This window comes from Hyla sarda, chromosome 10 (genome assembly GCF_029499605.1).
Source record: "Hyla sarda isolate aHylSar1 chromosome 10, aHylSar1.hap1, whole genome shotgun sequence".
Taxonomy (NCBI): Eukaryota; Metazoa; Chordata; class Amphibia; order Anura; family Hylidae; genus Hyla; species Hyla sarda.
Window position 1 is genome coordinate 28610067 of NC_079198.1, and position 23823 is coordinate 28633889.

A 23823-nucleotide genomic window follows, 5' to 3' on the forward strand; every position below is an offset into this window, starting at 1 on the left:
TTTTTTTTTCTTATTTAATAGATTACAAGACAATGGACTTGACATACGTCAACAGAAATTGGACATGCAGGTAAAATATGAAAGTCCCATATGTATGTTTTGACCAGAGCAGGATTGAGTTTTTGTTGCACCTTCGGATGAAATGGTCCCGTCCTCTAGCAATACACAACTAGCACTGTGTATGTTTTACACATATTGTAAAAAGTGATCTGCTCTTCTGATCTTCATTTGATGTTCTCCTTGGATAGACCTAATGGGCCATTATACTATACAAAATCTGAGCAACACAAAATCTACTCCGGTTCTCTGATGGACCAGTTCAACCATGGCTAGGGTAATTTTTGGTATAAATGTTGAAGGAAATTAACAGGTGTTATATATATTGCTATAAATGAAAGGGATACACATCACATATACTTTCAAGACTGTATGACCCTATAACACAGGGCAATTATCAGTTGGACAGGCCAATAATTGCCCTGTGTAATAACATAGTAATAGGTCCAGAGATCAGCTGATCGATAAACAAATGATCATTTGGAGTTTTGACATTAAAGGTTAAACATTGTTGTTTGCCAGGTCTAATAGGGCATATGTGTGGGTGATAAATGGCGTAAGAAAGGGCTACATGAATGGTCTAGTGATTGTCCATGTGGCCCTGCCCATTTGATACTGACACATCTTATAGTGCACCAATCTAACAGATTTGCATTCATATTAGGCGCCAACCACATTTTTGATGGGGAGTCACCCACTGAGTACACCCACAGAATAGCTACCGTATTTTTCGCCGTTTAAGACGCACTTTTTCTTCCCAAAAATGGGGAATCACGGCGGTCCCTGCGGCCATCAACGGCCGGGACCCGCGGCTAATACAGGACATCACCGATCGTGGTGATGCCCTGTATTAACCCTTCAGACGCGGTGATCAAAGCTGACCGCCGCGTCTGAAGGGAAAGTGACACTAACCCGGCTGCGATTTCACCGCGGCGGTCCCGAACAGCCCGACTGCATAGCCGGGTTAGTGCTTACAGGACACCGGGAGGGACCTTACCTGCCTCCTCGGTGTCTTCTCCGTTCAGGGATCCCCTGTATGGCCGGCGCTCTCCTTCCTCGTCATCACGTCGTCGCGTACGTGCGTAGCCGTGTGTAACGACGTGATGGCGGCGACGGAGAGCAAGGATACCCGGCCGGCAGCAGAGACGTTCCGGAGCGACGGGGACACGGCGACAGCGAAGGAGCGACATCCAGGGCAGCGGTGACGGGTCCGGAGCGGCGGGGACACGTGAGTATTACCTCCTATGCAGTGGTCTTCAATCTGCGGACCTCCAGATGTTGCAAAACTACAACTCCCAGCATGCCCGGACAGCCAACGGCTGTCTGAGCATGCTGGGAGTTGTAGTTTTGCAACATCTGGAGGTCCGCAAGTTGAAGACCACAATTGGGTTCAAAATCTTTATTTTTTTAGATTTTGCACCTATAAATTGGGTGCGTCTTATACGCCGGTGCGTCCTATAGGACGAAAAATACGGTATTTCAGCGCTATACCATCCAGCAGAAAAATAAAAATCCCAACGGAAACCACTAGAATGGAGAACAGAATTACACTTTTTTGGCCTTCATCAAGTGGTTAGGGTCTATGGGTACGTTTCCTGTATGCACCAGGAGATTTTACAAGGCATAAAGCAAATAGGTAAAACACCATATATAAATTAGCTTTCCTTCGCCAAGCCATGAAACTTTTCTTAGACATTTTCTTCATTAGAACTTAGATTTTTTTAATTACAAAAAGAATTATAACAAGAAAGTTGACATTACGTTTTTCACAAGCGAAATATTCATGAGAAGAAACAGAGGAGAAAGCGCCTGGATCCTCTAATGCTTCAAGCCAATCCAGATATAAAGGTAAAGCCAAGGAGGTCTCCAAAGCCTGACGAACAAGTGCTACTGGTGGAGTCATGCACTGTGTCCAGCATATATTCAGGTATGGAAAGTAAAATATAATTTAGCCTCACATTTCTGAAAAAATATAGCATTACTTGGCACCGGGTGAACATGTGTGCACATTAATTTAGGTTAAAGTTAGTGGTCCTCCATATCGGAGCTTTATTCTAGACTTTATATCAACAAACCCCAGGGCCGTAGCCCGGGGTGCAAAACACCTCTGTTTATTCCCCCCAAAAAATATATAAAACATAACTTTTATTGTGTATCTTAAAATAATAAACCCAGTATGTGATATTAAAATTGTAGTGCCAAGTGGGATGGTATGAGTATGTTCTGAGCAGTTTGCTCTTAGTATCTAGGGTTCTGCAGAAACCCAATATCCCTTACGAGGCACTATATAAAAACATTAATTTGCCGCCTCTACATGTTTCGCCGTCTCCACGGCGTTTTCAAGAGGCAAAGTGTGGCAACCTCTTGAAAACGCCGTGGAGACGGCGAAACATGTAGAGGCGGCAAATTAGTGTTTTTATATAGTGCCTCGTAAGGGATATTGGGTTTCTGCAGAACCCTAGATACTAAGAGCAAACTGCTCAGAACATACTCATACCATCCCACTTGGCACTACAATTTTAATATCACATACTGGGTTTATTATTTTAAGATACACAATAAAAGTTATATTTTTTATATTTTTGGGGGGGAATAAACAGAGGTGTTTTGCACCCCGGGCTACGGCCCTGGGGTTTGGTGATATATAGTGTATTGGCCTCTCGAGTCCCTCTGGGTCATTTATGGAGTTTTTTATTCTAGACTTGACTCTTATGCTTCTGGTCTCAGCTAATAAAAGGGTCTTTTAGGTATACAAAATAACACAATGGCCCTCATTTACTTAGAAAATCTGTAAGTCTATCTTGCTTTCTTACCCGACTGCTTTTTTCCCCTGGTATTTATTATTATGTCGCATCCTGTTTGTCGCACGTGGGTTTTGTTGGTTTTGGTTTCCAACTCCTCTGAGTTGTCGGGAAAAAATCCACAACAATTCAACAAATTCGGGTTGGAAACCTTTATAAATACGTGGGAAAGCTCAGAAATGTCGGGTTACGCCCCTTTTTCGGGTTTGGGAGAATCCACATCGGGTCCGTCGGGAAAAAATGTTGCATTGTATCGCAGACTGGCGCACGATGTCTGCGACATGTCGCAGACAAAGATGCGGAAAAAAAAACACGACAAAACAAGTCGGGTTTAGAATAGTAAATGAGGGCCAATGTGCAAGGCTAAAAATAAAAACAGAATTAGGTGGAAGAACACAATAAGCATAATGTTCTGGTCCCTCATGGACACACTAAGTAAAAACAGAAATGATGCCATAGCCAGTCCCATAAGGAGTACAAAATCAATCAGAGGTAACACCACCATTATGATCCCTTACAAGACATTTTATACCCTTTTCTATACTTATATCTTAAAATTGGATTTTTTTACAGTTTTCTAAGAAAAAAAACCCAAACCTCCCACCAGTAACAAACATAGAACAAATACATACAGGAGTCCCCCCCAAAAAAAGTCCATGAGAGTCAACAACTTTTCAAATTGGATTGGAGCCTTTCTTTTTTGGTACACAGCATGGGGGATATTTATCAAAACCTGTCCAGAGGAAAAGTTGCTGAGTTGCCTGTAGCAACCAATCAGATTGCTTCTTTTTCATTTTTAACAAGACCTCTGCCAAATGAAAGAAGCGATCTGATTGGTTGCCATGTGCAACTCAGCAACTTCTCATCTGGACAAGTTTTGATAAATTTCCCCCAATGTTTCCACCTGAATTTTACATTGACCCTGGCAATAAATTCCCTATTTATGGGAGAAGTAGCTTGTTTTAATTAAAAAGCAACCACTCGTGCAACTATAGGTCCTCTACTGAACCAAGCATACAGAGTTTGGGCCCCTGAGTAGCTGTACTGAGAAAGCTCTTGACATTGTGACTAGAACTGAAGTCAAGTAAAGGGTTAATGACGCTCAAGTGCACAGCATATGTATCATGCTAGTGACACTCTGGGCATAGCTCAGGCTTTTACAATCTGTTCTAAACCCTATACAATAAAGTAGCACCAGCATTTTGGAAACTTGATGGATAATATAAAGTTTTTACAACCTATGGCCTTCTCCAATGGATACCAAAGGAACAGAATCCAAAATAGAGGACAAATGGTGTCTACATGTCTTAAAGGGGTACTCCACTGTTCAGCGCTTGGAACAAACTGTTCCGAACGCTGGAGCTGGGAGCTTGTGATGTCATAGCCCCGCCCCCTCATGACATCACATCCCGCCCCTCAATGCAAGTCTATTGGAGGGGGCGTGGTAGCTGTCACACCCCTTCCAATAGACTTGCATTGAGGGGGCGGGGAGTGATGTAATGAGGGGGTGGGGCTATTACATCACGAGCTCCCATCTCCAGCATTTGGAACAGTTTGTTCCAAATGCTGAGCAGCGGAGTACTCCCAGATTACTTTTTTATTTCATAGAAAGCTGCCTATTTTTTTTCTAATTGTAACATAAAAATTTTCAGGAATAACCAATCCCACAATGTCAGCAGATATGCTTGCAAGTCCATGCCACAGTCCGATGGTCTCCTCAAGGAATATAAAGGCTTATTCCAAGACTGGGAAGAAGGAGGTGGCGAATCATGGTATACTATCCAACCAACATTACTCTGGTTTTGATCAATCTTACTTTTAATGTGTGGCTGTTTTTCGTCCTTGTTTCTTCGATATCCAGTGATGGAGCGGAGTGTTAGTTTAGCATGTGGTATAGTGTATAGCTTAGGGAACCTGTGCTGTATATTGTACTGTCATGCTTTGTGTGATTGTTATTTACCTGCAATGATGACTGAATGATGAACAGAGCTCTTTCAATACCATACTTTTATTCCAATTATTTTAGTATCGTTTTTTCCCCAAAAGATATTTCTGATGAAGATTTGGAGGAGACAATACTTGAAGACACCAAACCCCTAACTAGTAAGAAAGAACAAGTTCAAGCCAAACCAAAGCAGAAGAACAAAACCAAAGCAGGTATGTATAACAACTAGTAACTTCATAACCCTCATAAATGGTAATCTGATGCGGATGTTATTAAAGAAGTTATGTATTTGTCATTTGGCTGCTATACAACTAATAGCACAAGATTAGTTTCCAGTTTTGTTGCTCTCAGCTCTTATTTTATCCTCATATGGTTTTATTAACAATAGAGGTAAATTATTAATGGCTTTAGTTTACAGGTTGGTGTTTGAGACTTCTCTCCATGCCAGTTCCTATTATACACTGCTCAAAAAAAAATAAAGGGAACACTTAAAGGAGTTCTCCAACTGAAATCTTTTATCCCCCGCTGTGCCCGGGCTGTAAAACTATACATAATAAACTTTCACTTACCTGCCTACGATCCCCCGTTGTTCCGATATCGCCGCCCGTGCTCCGGTCCCTGTCAGCTTCCTCTTCCTGCGGGTCGGTGACTTCACTATGCGCTCAGCCTATCAGCGTCCGCGACGGGACATTGCTGCGGCCGCTGATAGGCTGAGCGCAGAGTGAAGTCACCGACCCGCAGGAAGTGGAAGAGACCGGGACCGGAGAACGGGACGGCGATATCGGAACAACGGGGGATCGTAGGCAGGTAAGTGAAAGTTTATTATGTATAGTTTTACAGCCTGGGCACAGCGGGGGTTAAAAGTTTTAGCTTAGAGAACTCCTTTAAACAACACAATGTAACTCAAAGTCAATCACACTTGTGTGAAATCACACTGTCCACTCAGGAAGAACACTGATTGACAATCAATTTCACATGCTGTTGTGCAAATGGAACAGACAACACATATAAATTATAAGCAATTAGCAAGACACCCCCAATAAAAGAGTGGTTCTGCAGGTGGTGACCACAGACCACTTCTCAGTTCCTATGCTTCCTGGCTGATGTTTTGGTCACTTTTGAATGCTGGCGGTGCTTTCACTCTAGTGGTAGCATGAGTCTACAACGGACACAAGTGACTCAGATAAGGCATCTCATCCAGGATGGCACATCAATGCGAGCTGTGGCAAAAAGGTTTGCTGTGTCTGTCAGCGTACAGGCAGGAGACAGACCAGTACATCAGGAGACGTGGAAGAGGCTGTAGGAGGGCAACAACCCAGCAGCAGGACCGCTACCTCCGCCTTTGTGCAAGGAGAAGCAGGAGGAGCACTGCCAGAACCCTGCATAATGACCTCCAGCAGGCCACAAATGTGCATGTGTCTACTCAAATGGTCAGAAACAGACTCCATGAGGGTGGTATGAGGGCTTACAGCTCAACACCGTGCAGGACGTTTGGTATTTACCAGAGAACACCAAGATTGGCAAATTCGCCACTGGCGCCCTGTGCTCTTCACAGATGAAAGCAGGTTCACACTGAGCACATGTGACAGGCGTGACAGAGTCTGGAGATGCCGTGGAGAACATTCTGCTGCCAGCAATATTCTCCAGCATGACCGGTTTGGCGGTGGGTCAGTAATGGTCTGGGGAGGCATTTCTTTGGGGGGGGCCGCACAGCCCTCCATGTGCTTGCCAGAGGTAGCCTGACTTCCATTAGGTACCGAGATGAGATCCTCAGACCCCTTGTGAGACCATCCTCAGACCCCTTGTGAGCGGTTGGCCCTGGGTTCCTCCTAATGCAAGACAATGCTAGCCCTCATGTGGCTGGAGTGTGTCAGCAGTTCCTGCAAGAGGAAGGCATTGATGCTATGGACTGGCCGGCCCGTTCCCCAGACCTGAATCCAATTGAGCACATCTGGGACATCCTGTCTCGCTCCATCCACCAACGCCAAGTTGCACCACAGACTGTCCAGGAGTTGGCGGATGCTTTAGTCCAGGTCTGGTAGGATTTCCCTCAGGAGACCATCCGCCACCTCATCTGGAGCATGCCCAGGCGTTGCTGGAGTGTGTCAGCAGTTCCTGCAAGAGGAAGGCATTGATGCTATGGACCGGTCCGCCCAGCTCTGTCCAAGTCTTGAATTTGCATCTCTCCCGAACGTCTTTTATCCTAACACACCTCGTATTTCTAAATAAACTCATCTTTCCCATCTCTCTCACTTCAGGTATATTTACGTTGTCCAGCAGTGGTGCCTCATCCATTATTCCTTTTATATCCATCTCTCTCCTTACTACCCTCCATGTTTTAACCAAGATTTTAAAGGGGTACTCCGGTGAAAAACTTTTTTTTTTTTTTTAAATCAACTGGTGCCAGAAAGTTAAACAGATTTTTAAATTACTTCTATTAAAAAAATCTTAATCCTTCCTCTACTTATTAGTTGCTGAATACTACAGTGGAAATTCTTTTCCATTTGAAACACAGAGCTGTCTGCTGACATCATGAGCACAGTGCTCTCTGCTGACATCTCTGTCCACTTTAGGAACTGTCCAGAGTAAAAGGAAATCCCCATAGCAAACATATGCTGTTCTGGACAGTTCCTAAAATGGACAGAGATGTCAGCAGAGAGCACTGTGCTCATGATGTCAGCAGACAGCTCTGTGTTTGAAAAAGAAAAGAATTTCCGCTGTAGTATTCAGCAGCTTATAAGTACAGGAAGGATTAAGATTTTTTAATAGGAGTAATTTACAAATCTGTTTAACTTTCTGGCACCAGTTGATTTAAAAAAAAAAAAGTTTTTCACCGGAGTACCCCTTTAACCCCTTAAGGATCGGGGTTTTTTCTGTTTTATGCATTTTCGTTTTTTCCTCCTTGTCTTTAAAAAAATCATAACTCTTTCAATTTTGCACCTAAAAATCCATATGATGGCTTATTTCTTGCACCACCAATTCTACTTTGTAATGACGTCAGTCATTTTGCCCAAAGATCTACGGCGAAACGGAAAAAAAATCATTGTGAGACAAAATAAAAAAATTAAAAAAAACGCAGTTTTGTAAATTTTGGGGGCTTCCGTTTCTACGTAGTACATTTTTCGGTAAAAATGACACCTTATCTTTATTCTGTAGGTCCATACGATTAAAATGACACCCTAATTATATAGGTTTGATTTTGTCGGACTTCTGGAAAAAATCATAACTACATGCAGGAAAATTTATATGTTTAAAATTGTCATCTTCTGAGATGTGCGCTGTGATCTAAAGTTTTTAACGGTACAATTTTTGCATTGATAGGACTTATTGATCGCTTTTTATTCATTTTTAAATGATATAAAAAGTGACCAAAAATGCACTATTTTGGACTTTGGAATTTTTTTGCGCGCACACCATTGACCGAGCGGTTTAATTAACGATATATTTTTATAATTCGGACATTTCCGCACTCGGTGATACCATATATGTTTATTTTTATTTACACTGTGTTTTTTTTTTAATGGGAAAAGGGGGGTGATTCAAACTTTTAATAGGGGAAGGGTTAAATGACATTCATTCACTTTTTTTTGCAGTGTTATAGCTCCCATAGGGGCCTATAACACTGCACACACTGATCTTTTACATTGATCACTGGTTTCTCATAGGAAACCAGTGATCGATGATTCTGCCGCTTGACTGCTCATGCCGGGATCTCAGGCACTGAGCAATCATTTGGCGATCGGACACCAGGAGGCAGGAAGGGACCCTCCCGCTGTCCTGTAAGCTGTTCGGGATCAACTTTGAACGCCGCGTCTAAAGTGTTAACAGCGCGCGGCACCGCGATCACTGCCACGGGTCCCGGACATTGTTAGAGGCCCCGCGTTATGGATTGGGACCGGACTGATGACGTAACGTTACGTCATGGGTCCTTAACAGGTTAACCATCAACACCTTCCTCCATTCACCGTCTTTAAACTTACCGGATTCCAACAACTGGGATATATCTATAAATTTCGTACCACTACCGGACAACAAAAAATCAAAAAAGGCAAATTCTTTCCAATTAGTCAAAAAATACATTTGTCCTTCCAAGAAATACTTGTATATGTCCGGAAAATCTATCCCACCATTTTCCTTCATCATGAATGTGGCCTTTTAGGCATTGAACCTCCACACCTTCTAGCGTTCATTATATCACCGAGTACAACCAAACAGGATTCATTGTCAGTAGTGCCAGTCCCTTTCTTTTGTGTGTATATATATGTATATATATATATATATACATATATATATATATATATATAACAGCCTGACATTGAAAGAAGCTAAAGATACATGTTTTACTGTCCTTGTTTTACTGTACCTCGCCATGTTTTATTAAAGGAGTACTCCGGAGCTAACCTTTTATAGGGGAATTGTAGCATGAGGCAAAGATATATAACATTCTAATATACTCACGTTTTCCATATGGTCTTCTTCCCGGTCTTCTCCTCGCTTTTCGCTCCGTCCGGAAGCTGGGTCTTCTGATGACGCTCGACCTGTATTTCTTCTTGATCCGCCGCCATGAGTCACTGCGGGCTGTGCCGGCCTCCCAGCCCGGAGTCGGCTACTCCCCCAAAGTTAATTTATTCTGCGCATGCGCAGTACTACGCAAGTAGCGTTGGGCTAATGCTAGGCTCCTATTGCTGCCTACGTTAGCCCTACGCTATTTGCGTAGTGCTGCGCCTGCGCTACATAGAATGTACTTCTATATACTGTACACCGCTCCAGCACCCCCTGTATATGATCCGCCCCACCCGGCCTGGAAGCCTCAGGTCTCGGGGGCGCGCCTGTGTGTTCTCCGGCATTACAGCTGCGCGGACTCAGGGTCCGGGAGGAGGAAGACGGCGGAGGAGCCACAAGTGGAGGCGGCGGTGACAGCAGGCATCATCCCTCAGTCTCCGGGGTGAGTGACACTACTGACCGGGGGAGGGCGGCACTGGCAGCATGCTCGGCCACCGGCAAAACTTTCACTAGTTGTGTGTGAGTGGGAGAGAGAGGAGCCCCCTGCGGGGGAGAAGGGGCAGGTGTGCCAGGTGAGGAGGGGGCGCAGCCTGGACCCTGGGGGGCACTACTCTCTGGGGTTGGGGTGCCCAGTGCAAGGAGCAGTGAGTTACTTTGCAGAACTGGGGGCAGCATGGGCACTGTTTGCAGGAATGCATTATATATATAGTGTGTGTTGTAATCGGGGAGCCCCTTTAACTTTAGGGAGTCTGTAGTGAAGCAGCTTTGTGGGGGTCACCCCAAACTCTATAGCCCTGCTGTAACATGGATACATGTGTAAGACAGTGGTCTCCCAGCTGTGGACCCTCCAGCTGTTGCAAAACTACAACTCCCAGCATGCCCGGACAGCCTTCGGTTGTCCGGGCATGCTGGGAGTTATAGTTTTGCAACAGCTGGAGGCACCCTGGTTGGGAAACACTGCGCTAGTGGGCACATGGAAGGAGGGAAGGAGCTGTGGGCGTTACTTTATTATAATTTATTATAATTTCCTGGGGGGGGGGGGGGGGGGGGGAGAGGAGGGGGAGAGAGCAGCAGCTTACAGGAAGCTGGCGCAGGGAGTCATGGGAAATGTAGTCTTTATGACATGGCTGCTTACTGCTACAGGTGGCAATTACAAGAGAATGGCTGGGCCAAATTTGATAAATGAGGTATCATTGGAAAGGTCTTTGAAAGAGATGAGGTAAACTTTTTTTTTAATTACCAGCGCTCCGGAGTACTCCTTTAATGACTTAAGAATCCATTAATAACTATATAGATGAAGAAATGCTAGGTCACATGACAATGCATGGAATCGATTACAATTCTTATTGACATGTTTGTTTTTTTAAACATTTTTTTTTTAAAGTAAATCTATATCTTATAAATTCCAACAAAGAAATATATACTTAAGGTACTCACCATAAAATCAACATACCTTCTTTTGTAGTGATCTTGGTCACAGAGTACAGCAGATGGCCTGTGACCAAAATCCCAATTGAAGGGGTACTCCAGTGGAAAACAATTTTTTTAATTAATTTTTTCATATCAATTGACTCCAGAAAATTAAACAGATTTGTAAATGACTTCTATTAAAAATGTTTAATCCATCCAGTACTTATCAGCTGCTGAATACTACAGAGGAAGTTGAGTTCTTTTCTGTTTGACCACAGTGCTCTCCCATGTCATGAATTGTCCAGAGTAGGAGCAAATCCCAATGGCAGACCTGTCCTGCTCCGGACAGTTCCTGACATGGACAAAGGTGTCAGCAGAGAGCACTGTTGTCAGACAGAAAAGAACAACTCAACTTCCTCTGTAGTATACAGCAGCTGATAAATACTGGAAGTATTAAGATTGTTTTTAATAGAAGTCATTTACAAATCTGTTTAACTTTCTGGCACCAGTTGATTTGCAAAAAATTGTTTTCCACCGGAGTACCCCTTTAAAGAAGTTTTCTTGATGTTATGATGAGTGCCGCGAGTATAACTTTCTAATCTGGTGTGGATTATATATGGATAGTGGTTTCATTAGAACAGCTGTTAGTCTAGTTTATCTGTGCTGTATACTACCATTGTTTGGTGGGTGTGGAGAAGTGTCGGTCCATGTAACTTTCTTTGGAGTGTGGATCTAAATATTTTAAAGATGTTTCTTTTTACTTTGTCCAGGGAAGCATGATGCAAAAGAATCCAAGAAAGCATCACCCAAGACGTCAAAGACCCGCAAAGCGTCGGCTTCTTTCACTCACGACTGTGAAAAGGAAAACACGCCACAGAACAAAGGTTGTAACCTAACTTTTTTTTTATATCAAGTGATGCCGGAAAGTTAAACAGATTTGTAAATGACTTCTATTAAAAAAAATCTTAATCCTTCCAATAGTTATCAGCTGCTGAAGTTGAGTTGTTCTTTTCTGTCTGGCACCAGTGCTCTCTGCTGACATCTCTGCTTTTCTTGGGAACTGCACAGAGTACAAGAGGTTTGCTATGAGGATTTGCTTCTACTCTGGACAGTACCCGAGACACGTGTCATCAGGGAGCACTTAGACAGAAAAGAACAACTCAACTTCAGCAGGTCATAAGTACTGAAAGGATTAAATAATTTTTTTAATAGAATTATTTAATAATCTGTTTAACTTTCTGGATCCAGTTGATCTATTAAAAAAAGTTTTCTTTTTGCTGGATGACCCCTTTAATCCTTCCAGTACTTATTAGCAGCTGTATACTACAGAGGAAATTATTTTCTTTTTGAATTTCTTTTCTGTCACGACCACAGTGCTCTCTGCTGATACCTCTGTCCAGAGCAGGAGAAATCCCCATAGCAAACATATGCTGCTCTGAACAGTTCCTAAAATGGACAGAGGTGTCAGCACTGTGGTTGTGACAGAAAAGAAATCCAAAATGAAAAGAACTTCCTCTGTAAAATACAGCCACAAATTTTTTAATAGAAATAATTTACAAATCTGTTTAACTTTCCGGCACCAGTTGATTTAAAAAAAAAAAAAAAAGTTTTCCACCCAAGTACCCCTTTAAATATTGGTGCAGCCTTATGCCAGAGAGTAAAGCTATTCATATATATTAGAAAAAGTCATCCTATCTTGCTCATTATGGTGGGTTCGGTCAACAATCATATGTCTAAGGGGCCTCCTGAATTTTCTCCAATAACGGTTGTCAGGGGAAACAGGGGATTATGCCAATTTTAATTCAAAAGGGGCATGTCAGATGCTTATTGCCCTCTCGCCACTACAGTAAACATGCATTTTTTTTTTGTCTGACTGCTTTATTATCTGTATGGTCAGCATGAGACAAAGACATCATAATGTTGTAACACCTTCCAATTGGAATTTTTGTGTAGATGTTGATATACAACCCCAGGATCTCATTCAAGAAATAACGTCAGATAAGATGGTTGCCTTTAAGAATTCTAGCGATGAAGAGAATTCAATGAGTGTTGGGGATCGCACCGTTCCTCCTGCTCCCATCAAACAACGTCATAAAAAGAAGCAGCAGAAAACAGGTATATGTTTGTATGTACAGTGACCCCCTGACCTACGATGGCCCCAACATATGATCATTTCTCAGAAGCCATCGCATGTTGAAGGCAGCATCAACATATGATGCTTTTGTATGTTGGGGCCATCGCAAAAACGGCAGACTGCTTCAGCTGCCACCGGATAGCCGTTTACGGTGCCCTGTGTGGTTCGATGATGATCACTTACCTGTACCCGGCGATCTGGACCATTCTCTTCGGGATCCCCTGCATCACCGTCGCTCTCCATCGTCGTCATCACGTCGCCGCCTACGCCATACCGTCATCCAATAGGAGCGGCGTGCGCAGCGACGTGATGACGGCGATGAAGAGCGACGATCTCAGGCAGCAGAGACAGTCTGGAGTGGCGGGGACACCCCGGGGACGCGGCGACCGCGATGGGGGGCCACATCCAGGGCAGCGGTGATGGTCCGGAGTGGCGGGGACAGGTGAGTATAACGTACTATACTTTACATTGCACGGATCCCTCAACATACCATGGTTTCAACTAACGATGGTTCATTTGGAACGAATTACCATTGTATGTTGAGGGACCGCTGTATATGTATTACTTTAACTCCATTGTGATAAAAGAACTACTGTAGGTAAGGTGCCCATAGATAGAAGAGGGAGTGTCCCTGGTGGAGATGATCTTTGGCTATTCTAGCATCTTGTTTATTGACTAGTCCCTTGTAAGATGGCCTTTGTTTTTGCTTAAAGGGTACCTCTCATCAAAAAAACTTTTGATATATTATAGATTAATGTATGCAGAATAACTTTACAATTGCATGTTATTAAAAAATATGCTTCTTTCTATTTAATTTTCCACTTTGAAGAAATGACCACTAGGGGTCTCCCTACCAGTCCTGGCAGCAAGCATTTCAGACTCATGCTGGAGCCCTACACACCACGAGCTGCCAGTCTGCTTTATTCACAAAGGAGAACACTCAGAGCTGCCAGCCTGCTTTGTTCACAGCCTGTTTGGCTGTGAACAAAGCAGGCTGGCAGCTCTGAGTGTTTAGGACTCCAGCATGAGTCAGAAATGCTTGCTGACAGGACTGATCGGGAAAAATACAATAGAAAGAAGCATATTTTTCATTAACATGCAATTGGAAAGTTATTCAACATTCATTAATCTAAAATATATCAAAAGTTTATTTGATGAGAGGTACCCTTTAAAAAAGGGTGGCAGCCTCTTACCCTATTTGTAGGTATCTGACTGAAATGCTTCACAGAATCAAAGCTTAGTCAAATTGTTTTTCAAAGACAACATTTTCTAATCGAGGAGTGTGTATCTTGAGACTACATAAGGAAATACTACATGGGTATCCTAAAATTCCTAGATGAGAATATAAAAAAGGATCCATAACTTTAAAGGGTTACTCCGCCCCTGGCATCTTATCCCCTATCCAAAGGATAGGGGATAAGATGTTAGATCGCCGCGGTCCTGCTGCTGGGGACCCTGGGGATCGCCGCTGCGGCACCCCGCCATCATTACTGCACAGAGCGAGTTCGCTCTGTGCGTAATGACGGGCGATACAGGGGCCGGAGCAGCGTGACGTCATGGCTCCGCCCCTCATGACCTCACGGCCCGTCCCCTTAATGCAAGTCTATGGCAGGGGGCGTTACGACCGCCACGCCTCCTCCCATAGACTTGTATTGACGGAGGCGGGCCGTGATGTCACGAGGGTTGGAGCAGTGATGTAACGATGCTCCGGCCCCTGTTTTGCCCGTCATTACGTGCAGAGCGATCTTGCTCTGCGCAGTAATGATAGCGGAGTGCTTCAGCAGCGATCCCCGGGGTCCCCAGCAGCGGGACCCCGGCGATCTGACATCTTATCCCCTATCCTTTGGATTGCGGATAAGATGTCTAGGGGCGGAGTACCCCTTTAAAGAATGCTTCATGTGAGGTTAGGTTTGCAAGCGATGTCACATTGTATGATTGCTGATAATGTAAATGGCCATTATGATCTACTGGAACTGGACTTAAAGGGGTACTCCGCTGCTCAGCGTTTTGAACAAACTGTTCCGAACGATGGAGCCTACGCCGGGAGCGCGTGACATCATAGCCCCGCCCCTCAATGCAAGTCTATGGGAGGGGGCGTGACGGCTGTCACGCCCCCTCCCATAGACTTGCATTGAGGGGGTGGGCGTGACATCATGAGGGGGCGGAGCTATGATGTCACGAGCTCCCGGCTCCAGCGTTCGAAACTGTTTGTTCCAAACGCTTAGCAGCGTAGTACCCCTTTAGCATTTTTTTTGCTTCATCTAAATACATGTTTAGTAAATTCATATAAATACAAGTGTGAGAGCTCAATAATATCTGGACATTCATAAAATTGTCCAATAAATCCAACGTCACATTATCCTATTTATTCTTAATGATGACTTTAGTGAGATCCAGAAGAAGACAGGATTCCAATGATGGGGATACCAACGGAACAGAAGAAAACGACTTTGATGAAGATTCTGACATCCTTAGCAGTGTTGTATATACAAGACCCATGTCTTCTTTGAGTAAGGTAAGTTGTGAAGTTAGATCCACCTACTCTAGGAAAAGACAATGGTATGTACGGTAAGTCTACCCTGAAGCTCAGGTCATTATTTTTTTGCAAAACTAGGAAGAAGACACCCAGTTTGCTGCAAACCTTGAAATTGATGATCTCAAAGACTTTGCGTTACGACCAGCTTCCCATAATATGACTTTTCAGTGCCGAATCACTAGGGACAAGAAAGGCGTAGACAGAGGACTCTACCCCACCTACTACCTTCATCTTGAGAGAGATGATGGGAAAAGAGTAAGCAAACAAATGACTGTGCTTTTACTTCCAGTTCCTAACCAAAGTTACAATGAACAATATATTTATTGTTATGTATTTATTTATTCCCGTTGCTTTTATCGCATAAACATATTCTACAGTGCTGTAAAGAGATCAACGACACTCATTCAATAGTTGCTACTCCAAATGGGATCATTTTCCTATGTCACACATACCGGGATCAATCTTATTAAAGGGGTACTCCCCTGGGAAACATTGGTGCCAGAAAGTTAAACAGATTTGTAAATGACTTCTATTTAAAAATCTTAACCGTTCCCGTTCTTATCAGCTGCTGTGTACTCCACAGGAAGGTCTTTTCTTTTTGAATTTCCTTTTTGTCTGACCATAGTTGTTACGCCGAGCGCTCCGGGTCCCCGCTCCTCCCCGGAGCGCTCGCAGCGTTTACCTGCTCGCAGCGCCCCGGTCAGACCCGCTGACCGGGAGCGCTGCGATAGTGTCCCTAGCAAGGATGCGATCCGCGATGCGGGACGCGCCCGCTCGCGGTTCGCATCCCAGCCTGCTTACCGGACCCGTTCCCTGTCTGTTCAGTCCCGGCGCGCGCGGCCCCGCTCCCAAGGGCACGCGCGCGCCGGCTCTCTGCAATTTAAAGGGCCAGTGCGCCGCTGATTGGCGCCTGGCCCAAATGAGTGAATTCACCTGTGTCCATGCCTATAATATCTCACTTCCCCTTCCCAGTATTGCCGGATCTTGTTGCCATTGTGCCAGTGAAAGCGTTTCCTTGTATGTCCCAATCCAGTGTTCCAGACCTCTTGCCGTTGCCCCTGACTACAATCCTTGCTGCCTGCCCTGACCTTCTGCTACGTCCGACCTTGCTCTTGCCTAATCCCTTGTACCGCGCCTATCTCAGCAGTCAGAGAGGTTGAGTCGCTATCGGGTGGAACGACCTGGGGGTTACCTGCCGCAGCAAGTCCATCCCGCTTTGCGGCGGGCTCTGGTGAATACCAGTAACCCCTTAGACTCCGTTCCCCTGGTACGGCCCACGTCATCACCCCACTGACACAGAGGATCCACCACCAATATCCTCACAGTACCCGGATCCTAACAATAGTGCTCTCTGCTGACACTTCTGTTTATTTTAGGAACTGTCCGGAGCAGGATAGGTTTGTTATGGGGATTTGCTCCTACACTGGACAGTTCCTAAAATGGACAGAGTTGTCAGCAGAGAGCACTGCGGTCAGACAGAAAATAAATTCAAAAAGAAAAGAACTTCCTCTGGAACATACAGCAGCTGATAAGTACTGGAAGGGTTAACATTTTTTAAAAGAAGTAATTTACAAATCTGTTTCACTTTCAGGCACCAGTTGATTTAAAAAAAAAAAAAAAAAAAAGTTATAATAATAATGTTTTCCAGTTGAGTAACCCTTTAATCTATCATTATGTTTTTGGAGTGTGTAAGTATGTAAACTGGAGTACCCAGAGGTAACCCACACACATAGAGGGAGAACATACAAACTCCATGCAGATCTTGTCCTTGATCTGACTTCAGTGCTCCAATGAATACTATTAACCATGCAGCCACTGTATAGGAATATCATGTTGGGAGAAATTGAGATCATTAGAAGGCCTACGGCTCAAATGGTAAGTTGTCTTGGCTTCGCATACATGGGGGAGATAAGGCACAATCAAGCTTTTCAAAAGAAGGTGTATTTAAAGGGGAATTGACAACAGGTTAGGGCATCCTAACACTAATAGGAGCCATCAGAATTGTCAGTTTTATTGATATATGCAAATTCGATAGTTTGGGGCAGGGAGGGGGGGAGCATTTCGTTAACACTTGGTACGCCAATAAGCCGGCCCACCCACTCCTCTAACAACACCTCCTCATGAATACTAAGAAGCTCATCTGCAGTGACGTAACTCAAGCACAAAGGAGTGGCCCGGTATTCATGAGGAGGCTGCCATATTGGTGCATTGAGGGGTAAAGGAACGCCCCGTTTGCACAAAACGGCCTCAATCGCATATGAACAAAACTGATAAATTATATAAATTACTGATAAATCTAGTAATGAATTGCATGAATATAGTTCACAGGTCTAGCTGTAGTCAAAGTGTCCTGGTATTTCACAGTACTATATATGATGCTTTTTCCTGGTGCCAAGCAGAGAGGCCATACTGGTACAGATTGTTGGGGAAAAAGAAAAGAAGCAAACAAAATGTCATTATATAGATACAAATATTATCGCTTAAAGGGGTACTCCGGCACTTAGACATCTTATCCCCTATCCATAGGATAGGGGATAAGATGCCTGATCGCGGGGGTCCCCCCATGATCTTGCACACCGCACCCCATTTAAAATCAGTTCTAGTAGCGTGTTCGCTCCAGGTCTGATTACTGTCAATCACGGGGCTGGAGCGTTGTGACGTCAAGGCTCCACCCCGTGTGACGTCACGCTCCGCCCCCTCAGCTGTCACGCCCCCTCCCATAGGCTTGCATTGAGGGGGCGGAGCGCTGGAGTACCCCTTTAATTTAGTTGGATAATTTTTACACCACGCTGTTTGGATGTCTGGGAACTTACTGGCCCATCCTTTAGAATAAATAGATCTTTATACGGCATCTGAACAATAGTCCATGTCCATGTTATCTTCTTTCGTTAGCTTTTCCTCATGGCTGGAAGAAAGAGAAAGAAAAGCAAAACGTCCAACTATCTCATCTCAGTGGATCCCACAGATCTCTCACGAGGAGGAGAAAGTGTGATAGGAAAAGTCAGGTAACTAAATATATGTAAAGAACTTCATCTGGGTTGCAGTGTTGGATGGGTATTTTTTATGCCCTTTATATTACTGCATAAGGAGTATCTGATGCCAATGTTTACTGTAAGACTATAATAAGCAATGTACGTGAAAGGGGCCCATTTTAATTTTTGAATGGGGACGCCCTCTTTTGTATACATTCCACTGATGAGCTCTGTCAATCATGTCTGTTTATCATGTCTGTACAGTGATCCCTCAACTTACAATGGCCGCAACATACAATAGTTTCGACATACTATGGTCTTTTCTGGACCATTGTAACTTGAAACCAGACTCAACATACAATGTTATGGAATCTGCAAAACGTGTCAATGGCTGGAAGAACCGACCAATCAGAATGGGCATTCACTGGTAAAACCCCTGTATACCTAAAAAGCATGTACTATCTGGCTGTCTGGTAGCACCCCCTACAGTACAGGGAGGTACTACATGTTCCGTACTACTTTTAACCTATGCCATTGTTAGCTGCTCCCTTGGACACCAAGTAAGGGCGGCTCCATTTTACTTTTTTAGGACATAGCATGTACTGTACAGGACCCTGAAGAAGCTCCTGTCCTCTTCATAGACCAGTGTTTCCCAATGATGGTGCCTCCAGCTGTTGCAAAACTACAACTCCCAGCATGCCCGGACAGCCAAAGGCTGTCCGGTCATGCTGGGAATTGTAGTTTTGCAACAGCTGGAGGCACCCTGGTTGGAAAACACTGAAATAGACAGTGATTTGCAACTCCCAGCAGATCTTTTCTTTCTAATATGTAAGCACTTGCTTTATCTCTATTAGTTACGGTATCTACTTATTTTTCTTAATCCTCACTTTGTCCTATTTTTGGATGATATTTTGGGTCTTCAGAACCAATTACCAGGTTTCCATAGAGTTATGATCTCAACATACAATGTCGTCCTGGAACTAATTAATATTGTAACTTGAGGGACTGCTGTATATCTGTGGTGTCCTGTCCCTTTGTCTAAAGTCCCCTCAGCCAGAGTCCTTCAATGTCAATAGGGCTCTCCTGTAGGACTAACCCCTAGTCGCCTCATATAAATGGTATTTAATGTATAAATATATATATATATTTAATATGTTATATAGGAATACCTCTGTATGACCTTAGAGGTCACGTGCCTTTAATTAAATTGTACTATGGTTTAAGGACCTTTTTTAAATCAACTGGTGCCAGAGAGTTAAACAGATTTGTAAATCACTTGTTAAAAAAATCTTAATCCTTCCAGTACTTTTTAGGGGCTGTATACAAAAAAAAATACAAAAAAGAAATGCATTTCCTGTGATGTCCTGACTGCTGACCTCTGCTGTCCATTTTAGGAACTGTCCAGAGCAGCATATGTTTGCTATGGGGATTTTCTCCTGTTCTGGACAGTTCCTAAAATGGACAGTAGAGGTCAGCAGAGAGCACTGTGGTCAGGACATCACAGGAAATGCATTTCTTTTTTGTATTTCTCTTTAGTATACAGCCCCTAAAAAGTACTGGAAGGATTAAGATTTTTTTTAATAGAAGGGATTTACAAATTTGTTTAACTTTCTGGCACCAGTTGATTTAAATAAATAAATAAAAAAGGTTTCCACGGGAGTACCCCTTTAAAGCTTATTTCTTGGGTAAGGATTTGTTTTTGTAAAATGAAGTAAATAACCAAAATGTTAGAAATCACACAGTTGTTAAAAGTGACAGTGATCATTTAAGTGTGATTCTATTCCTTTGTTCCTTCTTGCTATGCCTATAATACAGATGAATCCAGATCCAAAGTTCAGTTTTTTCATAGGTCCAACATGCTAGGAACCAAGTTCACAGTATTTGACGGTGGGGCGAGCCCTGACAAGCAGCCCTTCGTGCAGGAAAGGGAATCCCTCCGGCAGGAATTGGTATCTGTATCTTATGTAAGTGACAATACCATGGAACATTTTACGGGGAAAACTGAACTAGGCAAGATATCGTTTTTATATTTAAAAATAACCGGTAAAGGGTTTAGGCTACTTTGACACTATAAAATGTATCCGTTCTAAAGATCCGTTCAATGTTCCGTTATAAAAACCCTGAAAATCGGCCGTTAAACGGCCGGTACAAAATCCCATACGGCCGTTAGAAAATCCCATTATAGTCTATGGGATTTTTACATTATCTGTTTTAACCCGTTATAGCCCGTTATTAATAACGGACATTATTTTTGTGCTGGGAGAATGAACGGAAGAAATAATGCATGCACTATTTCTCCCATTACTATCTTCCGTCACAAAATAACGGCCGTCATTAATAATGGGCTATAACGGGTTAAAACGGATAATGTAAAAATCCCATAGACTATAATGGGATTTTCTAACGGCCGTATGGGATGTTGTACCGGCCGTTTAACGGACGATTTTCAGGGTTTTTATAACGGAACATTGAACGGATCTTAAAGCAGATACATTTTATAGTGTGAAAGCAGCCTTAGCTATAACTATTTCAATATTTCAATGGTATATCCAAAGAAAAGGGGCAAAGTAGTAACAATATATATTCAGTCAGGTGTGTTAGTAACTAACAAGAGATCCTATATACACACTTGAACATACACTCCATATGTTAATAATAAACTTTATTGAGAACATCATTTGATAAAAACAATTAAAAAGGACAGTATAGCCAGACAAAAACTGGAGTTAGTGAGGTAGGTAATGTATCATTAATTAGCATAAAGGCAAAAACAGCATAACTATTCCTACCTAAAAAGTAGGGCCACCAGTATAACACAACGCCAGTACCCCAACGTCGTTTCGCCGTTTGGCTTCCTGAGGAAGCCAAACGGCGAAACGACGTTGGGGTACTGGCGTTGTGTGGGTAGATACACTGTCTACCGTATTTTTCGCCGTATAAGACGCACTTTTTCTTCCCCAAAACTGGGGGGGAAAAGTCGGTGCGTCTTATACGGCGAATACACCCCTATCGCGGCGGTCCCTGCGGCCATCAACGGCCGGGACCCGTGGCTAATACAGGACATCACCGATCGCGGTGATGCCCTGTATTAACCCTTCAGATGCGGCGATCAAAGCTGACCGCTGCGTCTGAAGGGAAAGTGACACTAACCCGGCTGTTCAGTCGGGCTGTTCGGGACCACCGCGATTTCACCGCGGCGGTCCCGAACAGCCCGACTGAATAGCCGGGTTAGTGCTTACTGGACACCGGGGGGGACCTTACCTGCCTCCTCGGTGTCTTCTCCGTTCAGGGATCCCCTGTATGGCCGGCACTCTCCTTCCTTGTCATCACGTCGTCGCGTACGTGCGTCGGCGTGCGTAACGACGTGATGGCGGCGACGGAGAGCGAGGATACCCGGCCGGCAGCAGAGACGTTCCGGAGCGGCGGGGACACGTGAGTATTACCTCCTATGCAGTGGTCTTCAATCTGCGGACCTCCAGATGTTGCAAAACTACAACTCCCAGCATGCCCGGACAGCCAACGGCTGTCCGGGCATGCTGGGAGTTGTAGTTTTGCAACATCTGGAGGTCCGCAGGTTGAAGACCACTATTGGGTTCAAAATCTTAATTTTTTTAGATTTTGACCCTAAAAATTGGGTGCGTCTTATACGCCGGTGCGTCCTATAGGACGAAAAATACGGTATGTCTCCCAGCCTGTGTTCTGTGAGTGGGGAAGCTCTATATTTATGTTGCTCATTGCGCCCAAGACGGTGTTGATTGTTATACGGCAGCTTTATCTAGGCTCTTATTTGTACTTTGTTACTCCCCTTCCTTCCTGAACACTCGCTGGAGGGCATTTGTTCAGTGACCTCCTTATCTATGTATTGATATCTGTGCAATTCTTGCATGACTTTTATGTGTAACTTGTTTTCTGTTATACTGGTGGCCCTACTTTTTAGGTAGGAATAGTTATGCTGTTTTTGCCTTTATGCTAATTAATCATACATTACCTACCTCACTAAGGGTGGGTTCACACTACGTTTTGTCCCATACGGGAGCGCATACGGCAGGGGGGAACTAAAAGCTCGCGCTCCCGTATGTGACCGTATGCGCTCCCGTATGTCATTCATTTCAATGAGCCGACCGGAGTGAAACGTTCGGTCCGGTCGGCTCATTTTTGCGCCGTATGCGCTTTTACAACCGGACCTAAAACCGTGGTTGACCACAGTTTTAGGTCCGGTTGTAAAAGCGCATACGGCGCAAAAATGAGCCGACCGGACCGAACGTTTCACTCCGGTCGGCTCATTGAAATGAATGACATACGGGAGCGCATACGGTCACATACGGGAGCGCGAGCTTTTAGCTCCCCCCTGCCGTATGCGCTCCCGTATGGGACAAAACGTAGTGTGAACCCACCCTAACTCCAGTTTTTGTCTGGCTATACTGTCCTTTTTAATTGTTTTTATCAAATGATGTTCTCAATAAAGTTTATTATTAACATATGGGGGGAGATTTATCAAAACCTGTGCAGAGGAAGAGTGGTGCAGTTGCCCATAGCAACCAATCAGATTGCTTCTTTCATTTTCCACAGGCCTCTAAAGAGGCCTGTGGAAAATGAAAGAAGCAATCTGATTGGTTGCTATGGGCAACTGCACCACTCTTCCTCTGCACAGGTTTTGATAAATCTCCCCCATGGAGTGTATGTTCAAGTGTGTATATAGGATCACTATTTCAATGGGAATCACATGAAAAATAGAGGTGAATGTATTAACGGAGTACTCTGGTGGTAAACATTTTTTTTCTTTTTTTTAAATCAACTGGTGCCAGAAAGTTAAACAGATTTGTAAATTACTTCTATTTAAGAATCTTAATCCTTCCAGTACTTATCAGCTGCTGTATACTGCAGAGGAAATTGTGTAGTTATTTTCAGTCTGACCACATCACTAATTGAGTGTCCGCTGCACAGATACGATTTCAGACGATTTGAGCTTCCAAAATCATATTTGTCCATGGACATGTACGTACCCAAGGGGGAGTTATTTTCTTTTTGAATTTCTTTCTGACCCCAGTGCTCTCTGCTGACACCTCTGTCCATGTCAGGAACTGTCCAGAGCAGGAGAGATTTTCTATGGGGATTTGCTCCTACTCTGGACAGTAACTGACATGGACAGAGGTGTCCGCAGAGAGCACTGTGGTCAGACTGAAAAGAAATCCAACTTCCTGTGGAGCATACAGCAGCTTATAAGTACTGGAAGGATCAAGATTTTTTTAAAAGAAGCAATTTACAAATCTGTTTAACTTTCTGGCAACAGTTGATTTTAAAAAATTGTTTTCCACTGGAGTACCCCTTTATCTCACCTTATTCAACCCACAAAATACAAAGAATCAATGTACAGATTATCTGCACTGATTCATTATCAAATAAGGTGGACTGATATCTAGATGTCTAAATAGGGTTTACTGTGTGGACAGGAGTTATATTATTAC

General features: G+C 43.8%; 1 protein-coding gene across 1 annotated transcript in view; it reads left to right on the forward strand.

The window, feature by feature from the left end:
• LOC130293478 (tubby protein homolog) overlaps window positions 1-23823 on the forward strand; it is a 66780-nt gene that overhangs the window by 37557 nt on the left and 5400 nt on the right. The window contains exons 4-13 of the mRNA XM_056542204.1: window positions 22-70; window positions 1831-1984; window positions 4511-4630; window positions 4905-5015; window positions 11487-11600; window positions 12670-12831; window positions 15238-15365; window positions 15465-15641; window positions 18279-18391; window positions 20208-20322. Coding sequence (XP_056398179.1) covers window positions 22-70; window positions 1831-1984; window positions 4511-4630; window positions 4905-5015; window positions 11487-11600; window positions 12670-12831; window positions 15238-15365; window positions 15465-15641; window positions 18279-18391; window positions 20208-20322 — 1243 coding nt within the window. The remainder of the gene's footprint in view (window positions 1-21; window positions 71-1830; window positions 1985-4510; window positions 4631-4904; window positions 5016-11486; window positions 11601-12669; window positions 12832-15237; window positions 15366-15464; window positions 15642-18278; window positions 18392-20207; window positions 20323-23823) is intronic.